The 7,949-nt window shown below is 35.2% G+C and overlaps 1 protein-coding gene across 1 annotated transcript; it reads left to right on the top strand.

Moving 5' to 3' along the window:
- Nucleotides 1-6,438: 6,438 nt before the first annotated feature.
- LOC139850545 (uncharacterized) lies at nt 6,439-7,296 on the top strand. The gene has a single exon (XM_071840115.1). The coding sequence runs from the start codon at nt 6,439-6,441 to the stop codon at nt 7,294-7,296; it is 858 nt and encodes a 285-aa protein (XP_071696216.1).
- Nucleotides 7,297-7,949: the final 653 nt, after the last annotated feature.

The following is a 7,949-nucleotide window of genomic DNA, read 5'->3' as shown; positions in this document are numbered from 1 at the left end:
TCATTTTAATAGACCACAAGATTTCAGATATTTAATTGTACACGTAACCCGAGTACATAATAACATGCGTAACTCGCGAATTAAAAATCATTCATATGATGAACGCTTGATAACCGACTTAACTTTAATGCATAGAATATCCCCAAACAGGACCTCTCGTCTGTATAATAATAATAATCTCGAAGTACTAAAGCATCCGTACCCCGGATGGGACTTGTCGAGGTTCATAGATCTATCTTTAGGATTCGCGTCAATTAGGGGCCATACCCGTTTCCTAATTATTAGGTTACCAAGCTAAAAAAGGATGATATTCAATATTCATAATCCAGCCATAGTGTAACGACCCTGGATTTTCCAACGTTTAATTAATAATATTTATTATTAATGCTTGTGTTTAATGAATGTATTTTTATACATTTACTTGCTACCGTACTTGACTTTACATGTCCGACTCGTCTTTGTGACACATGAACTTTTCACGAATAATATTCCGGATATTATTTGCACTCATGATTAAGTTTTATTAATCATTTTTAATTAACTAAGGTTACTAGTTAATTACTTGGGCTTTATTGGACTAATTTGTTAATTACTTGAACTTGGGCTTTTATTAATGTTAATGGACTTTTTTTTTTGAAAGATAATGTTAATGGACTTAGAAGCTCACCTTACTAATCTTAATGGACTAATTAGCCCATCTTTCATGTAAGTATTACTTTAAGGCTTAACTAGATTGATTAGTGCATATGGAAACTAGTTACTACATACTTACACCTTGTTCCAACACCATGCAACCTTATTACCATTTTTTTGAGCCAAATACATGCTTGTAACTTGTGGACATTCCCCTTCCCCCCTTTTTGTTGAAACCGTCGATTTTGGGGCTCATGGGGGAGTGTTTTGTTTCAAATTTTGGTTACTTATTCTCTCATTTTACTTCACATTTCACACACACTCTTACTTGCACTTTCATTTACTCTTCATTCTCTCTCAAACTTGTAAGTTACAAGGCTTCTTTTCCTTTTCTTTTCTCTTCAAAAACCGAATATATACATATACATCATCATCATTTGTTGTTTTGTTACTTGTCTTTGTTTGTTGATTTGTTAATTGTTCTTAGTTGTTGTTACTTACTAGTTATTAAGAATCAAACTCTTTAGTTTGTTCTTCATTTTATCTTGTTCATGCAAGAACATACAAGGACCAAAACTTTCTAGTTTATGTTCTACATTTAATGTTTTGAAAGATTGAAAGTTTATGAGTTGTAAATTGTAACGACCCGTCAAAATCGCTATTGACGCGACACGTTAATCATTGATTCCACAGTGAGGTTTTGACCTCTATATGATACGTTTTGATAAAATATTGCATTCATTAAAATAAGTGACTTTCTAAACATAGAAAGTTATAAACATGTGGGCGAGTGCTTAGGTATAAGCAAAACCCCAAAATACATAAGTCTTTAATTTACAGGTTGACATCACAGTCCAATTATTTATTACACAACGCAGTTTTATTTAGAATGCAATAAACTTTATACAAAGCATGAGAGACTCCATGCAGGCAACAAGCATATCACATCGGAATCAGTCTAAGGACTTGAGAATAAAACATGCTAAAAAGGTCAACACGAATGTTGGTGAGTTATAGGTTTAATTGCTCGATTCATAAATATATATAAAGATAGACCACAAGATTTCATCAAAAGTTTATCAATAGATTCTACGTAACAGAGCACCCTGGTAACTAAACTTAATGCTATAGTGATAATTACCCCATTCGTTTTAATACACGCAAACCAACGTGTCTTAAACTCAAATAACATACGTCCGTTAAAAGGCTAGCGCTCTAGCTCGGACGGGGATGTCAAGCCTTATGGATCCATATACAATTATTCGCGCCCACCAGTCCATATCCTATGTACTGGCAGCTACTAGTTACCAAAGCTAAGGGATTTTCGGTTTAACTCAGTGTAGAATTTAGTATGTACTTGTGTCTTATTGCGTTTAAAAATAAATTGCATGTATTCTCAGCCCAAACATATTTAAAGTATTTAAAAAGGGAGACTATAACTCACAGTTCAATATTGAGACTCAATATTGTAGGTAAATTGCGTAGACATAATGATGGTAGACGACTGTATGGTTGACCTTGGATTCAAGAACAATACCCCGAACAATACCCAATATTTTCTTAGCTTAAAATGGTTTGAAACCCGAATTAAAAATACCCTCGTATATACCTTATTATTATTAAATTTAAATTTAAAATTATAATTATAATATAAATATAAATATTGAGAGAAATAAGGTGAATTAACTCGTCGAGCAAACTGGTGTATTTATAATACTTTTCCATTTACTGTAGCTCATGCGATCGCATGAGTTTTCAGTGTTTTTGCCATGCGATCGCATGGCCGCCTTATCCGTTTTTGTTTGCTAGTTCGTCGACATCAAATAGTGTTTAATGTAGCAAATAGTGTTTACTGTAGCAATAGTGTTTACTGTAGCAATAGTATTTATTGTAGCAAAGTACGGTTTCACTGTAGCAAATAGTGTTTTACTGTAGCAAAGTCGTTTTTACTGTAGCAAATAGTGTTTTACTGTAGGAAAGTCGTTTTTACTTGTACATATATATATACATACATATAATTGTTCATGAATCGTCGAGAGTAGTCAAAGGTAATTGAATATATGAAACAGTTCTAAAATTTTGAGACTCAATCTAACAGACTTTGTTTAACGTGTTAAAATAATAAATCGTATAGAGAATTGGTTTAAATAAGTCAAAAATTTTCGGCTCATCACAGTACCTCCCCGTTAAAGAAAATTTCGTCCTGAAATTTTGAGTAGTACCTGTTTTATGAGCGATATCAGTGAACAAATGTGGATACTTTTGCTTCATTTGATCCTCACGTTCCCAAGTAAACTCAGGTCCTCGTCTAGCATTCCAACGAACCCTAACTATCGGTATTTTGCTTTGTTTTAATTGTTTGACCTCACGGTCCATGATTTCAACAGGTTCTTCGATAAAATGGAATTTATCATCGATTCGCATTTCGTCAAGAGGAATTACGACATCCTCTTCAGCTAAACATTTCTTTAAATTTGACACGTGAAATGTGTCATGAACACTACTAAGTTCTTGCTGTAGGTTTAATCGATAAGCAACTGCTCCAATTCTTTCGGTGATTTCAAAGGGTCCTACGTTCCTAGGACTTAACTTTCCTCGTTTACCGAATCGCACAACACCTTTCCAGGGTGACACTTTCAACATGACTTTGTTGCCCACTTGAAATTCTAGCGGTTTTCTTCTTACATCAGCATAACTCTTTTGGCGACTCATGGGGTATCAGAGCGTGAGCATTCATATATTATCTTTTATATATTAATAGTGTATCCATGTCTAGTGCTCGAGTATATATATTTATGCATGCTTGTATGCTTTAATTTTGTCAATAGATAGTTTATGATGATTTACGAATTTGATACATATGCTACTGATATAAAGTATATGATATGCATGTTTTTGGAAAGCTGTCGAAAAATTATTAACTTTTCATTTAGAAATCGTATGTTTTCGAGGAACAGATTAAAAGATATGATCAACTGAATTATGGTTGACGTTAATTGAAATTATGTTTGAAACTGTAAATTAATATTTAAACAACTTGTCTAAGAGATTGATAAATGGAATTTTTATATATTACTAATCGAGTAAATGAATTTCTATATAAGGCACGTCTCGTTTGTTGACCAATTGTCAAAGTTGTCTGTCTTATCATCTTTTAAAGCTTTATAAATACTAAATCTGGTTTTACAAGTATTGGGAAACTATATGAAATGTTAAAATATATCCAATTGCCATGATCATTCAAATACAATATAACTCTTGAAATAAATAATGTTTTGAGTTTGATAAACTATAAATTCGTTCAACTATCAAGACTTATACTATGTTAATATAATAAACATGTATAGATTTAAAGATCATATTGAGTCAGGTTGACTTTTGAAATGACTTTTGTTAACTTTCACATGTCGGTCTCGAGCATTAGGATTGTGATACAAAATGACCCGACCTAGCTTGTTAGACATGTATTGACCAATATATGTTCTCTAGGTTGAGATCTACGGTTATTTTGCATTCCGAGTTTCGGTCACATTTCGGTGAATGACCTTATGTGCTGCTAAGGTGAGTTTCATTTGCTCCCGTTTTAAATGCTTTTGCAATCTATATTTTTGGGCTGAGAATACATGCACTTTATTTTAAACGCAATGGATACAAGTACATACTAAATTCTACACAGAGTTTGAACCGAAAATCCCTTAGCTTTGGTAACTAGTAACTGCCGGTTATAAGAACTGGTGGGCGCGAGTAGTAGTATATGGATCCATAGGGCTTGATATCCCCGTCCGAGCTAGAGCACTAGCCTTTTAACGGACGTATGCTATTTGAGAAGCGTACACGTTGGTTTGCGTGTATTATTAAGATGATTATACAAAGGGTATAAATTATATATACGTTAAGTTTAGTTACCAGGGTGCTCAATTTCGTAGAATATTTTGATAAACGTTTCTGGATGAAACAACTGAAAACTTGTGATTCACCTTTATATACAGATTATGCGCAACATTAAAACTATGAACTCACTAACCTTTGTGTTGACACTTTTAAGTATGTTTATTCTCAGGTTTCTAGAAGTCTTCCGCTGTTTGCTTATATGTGATACAAGCTATGTGCATGAAGTCATACATGCTTTATTCAAGAAAACTTTGCATTCACAAAATCATCACCATGTATCTTATTTTGATTGCATTGTCAACGGATGTAGTATTGTAAACTATTATTTACGGTGATTGTCTATATGTAGAAATCATCAGATATTAAAGACCTTGGAATTAGATATTCATTTATGGTGCGCCTTTTCAAAAGAATGCAATGTTTACAAAACGTATCATATAGAGGTCAAAACCTCACTATGAAATAAATGAATGATGTATTCGTCCAAAGGGATTTGGAAGGATCGTCACAGTGTGTTTAACTCTTAATGTCAGAGCGTTGGTTGTAGGGAATTAGGTGCATTAGTGTGTCTGACCTGGACTATTTGGATACATTAGTGGTCTAGTCTACAACCGTGTCGTTACACTTATATGTGATTATGTGCATATTCTGACATTAATATAATATTATTATTACTATCGGTGAGAAAGTATTTCTCCTTTTGATTACAAACCTTCTCCTGCTCAAGCGAGTTCATTTTCAAAACCCCGGTTATTGAAAAACCAGGAAGCGTCATTCAGGACTTTCGAAATTCCAGACATTCCTACGCGAGTTATTACTTATATATTTTTATAGATATCATTTGTGTTATATTATGTGCTTATGTGCTTCGATTAAGAAATTTCGGACAACTCGAATTGTGAATCGGAAGAAGTCTTTTCCAGCTCACGAAGATTCTCGGTAATTTCAAAGACATTCTTACGACGTTCCCTTTCAATATTTTAATTATAATAAATATTATATTCCTGTACAATTTTTAGTACACCTCTTTTTGAAATCATTTTGATTTATTAATTCTGGAAAATGACACTTATTTCATATCCATAAATATTTTGGAGTAGTGTTGGAATGGAAGCATGAGTTAGTGTAATATAATGACGCCCGATCAACGTGGTTATATTATGGTAAGTCATGCGGAAGTTCTAATGGAACGTGGTGGGGGTAAAACTTGATCAACCTTACTAATGATGTATCCTAGGGAATACACGCATGAAAACATCATTTGTTACAGAAAAATCGATCAAAGAGCATAAAAAGTGGTGATGATCAGTAATTGCCGTCCAACGCTTAGCAGGACGCCCAGCGTCAAGCGTAAGCCCTGCAGGTAGCTTCAATGTATAAGCCCTTTAATTCAGCGCGTGGACGGCACGCAGTCACGTCAGCACACGCCACCGACATTCCGGATACTTCACGTAACAGAGCCACACAGTGATTGACACGTGTATCCCATGAATTTCAGACATTCTACGCCTATAAATAGACCCCCTGGGTCACCACATATGATCACTTGGACTTTGAACTTCAGTCAGAGAGAAGTACACTTTCTCTTTCACACAGTTCTTTCTCACTCTAAACATATACTAGCCGCTTAGCAGTAATGCGCTACACGGACCAATTTCAGATTGATCCACAGATTGATTGATACCACCCCATGGATTAGTAATCCGTGTTCCGGGTCCGCAGAGATAATTTCTCGAGAGCAAACAACAATCAACATTATACGCCATACGCTAGGCAACTACTCTCTGTACTAGTACCTTACAGCCGCTATACGGAAAATCGTACTAACAGATGGCGCCACCCGTTCTAAAGAATCACTCAACTCTCAAGAGCAATTGACGTAATACCAGAAAGACGGTTCCCATTGAAGCAAACATGATACATTCATGGCAAGCTGGTCAACGAAGAAAAGCAGAAACATTAGAAGATTGGAAGCAAGAAATGATTACTTTTCCTTCTATGTTTAATACTAATCCATCAGATGCTCCTGTAGTGATTGAAGCTCGAATAGAAAATTGTGTTGTTGGAGGGATATATACTGATACCGGAGCAGGAGCGGATATAATGTATGAACATTGTTTTATACAATTACCAGACAGAGTCAAGGAAAAGCTGAAGGACACATTTGTCCCCTTAGCAAGTTTTATGAATGATCCATCATGGTCGGAAGGAAGCATCGTTTTAGAAGTAGTATTGGGCAAAACGCCATTTAAGAGAACTGCTCAAATTGAGTTTTTGGTTGTCAAAGCAAACTCGCAGTATAATGCCATTTTAGGACGATCAGCCATGATGACATTTGGAGCTTTAGCGTCAACGGTACATGGAATGATGAAATTCCCCACACCAGCTGGCATCGCCACGCTGTACACTGAACGGAGGAGACCAATAGAATGTGTACAAATAAACAGAACAGCTGTTAACCCAATCATCCATGAAGATGGGTCAATTTCACCGAATCCAGAGTTTTCAGATCAGAAAATCATAATTGGAAACACAATCACAAAAGCAACAAGAGAAAAGCTTTATAAAATTTTAGCAACTAATCTGGACGTTTTTGCATGGCAAGATTCTGATATGACTGGCGTACCACGACATATAGCTGAACATAAGCTTAATGTAAATCCAAATATTCCACCAGTCTGTAAAAGAAAAGAGGAATGGCTCCTGATCGAACAAAGTTTCTCAGAGATGAAGTTAAAAAACTTGTGGAAGCTGGTATATTACGAGAGGTAAAATATCAAACATGGGTAGCGAATCCGGTGATGGTTAGAAAACCAGATAATTCATGGAGGATGTGTGTGGATTTACAGACATCAATAAGGCGTGTCCGAAAGATAACTACCCTTTACCAGAAATTGATTGGAAAGTCGAGTCTATCAATGGGTATCAGTTCAAATCATTTTTGGATGCATCTAAGGGGTATCATCAAATCCCAATGGCAATGCGTGATCAAGATAAAACAGCATTCCACACGCCAGATGGAATTTTTTGCTACATCATGATGCCTTTTGGATTAAAAAATGCAGGGGCAACTTACCAACGCTTAATTGACAAAACATTTAAAGATCAAATAGGAAGGAATGTAGAAGCCTGTGTTGATGACATTGTTATTAAAAGCCACACAGAAGATAGTATGCTCAGAGATACTCTTGAAACGTTTGAATCATTACGAAAAGTCAATATGAAATTGAATCCTAAAAAATGCACTTTTGGTGTGGAAGAAGGCAAGTTCTTAGGTTATGTTGTTACAGAGAGGGGAATCAAGGCTAATCCAAAAAAGATTCAGGCAATTGAAGATATGGTATCTCCCAAAACAAAGAAAGAAGTTCAAAGCTTGAATGGGAGATTGGCAGCTCTAACAAGGTTTTTATCAAGGTAGCAGATCG

This window comes from Rutidosis leptorrhynchoides, chromosome 1 (assembly GCF_046630445.1).
Source record: "Rutidosis leptorrhynchoides isolate AG116_Rl617_1_P2 chromosome 1, CSIRO_AGI_Rlap_v1, whole genome shotgun sequence".
NCBI classification, from domain to species: domain Eukaryota; kingdom Viridiplantae; phylum Streptophyta; class Magnoliopsida; order Asterales; family Asteraceae; genus Rutidosis; species Rutidosis leptorrhynchoides.
This window is presented reverse-complemented; position numbering and strand designations above follow the sequence as displayed.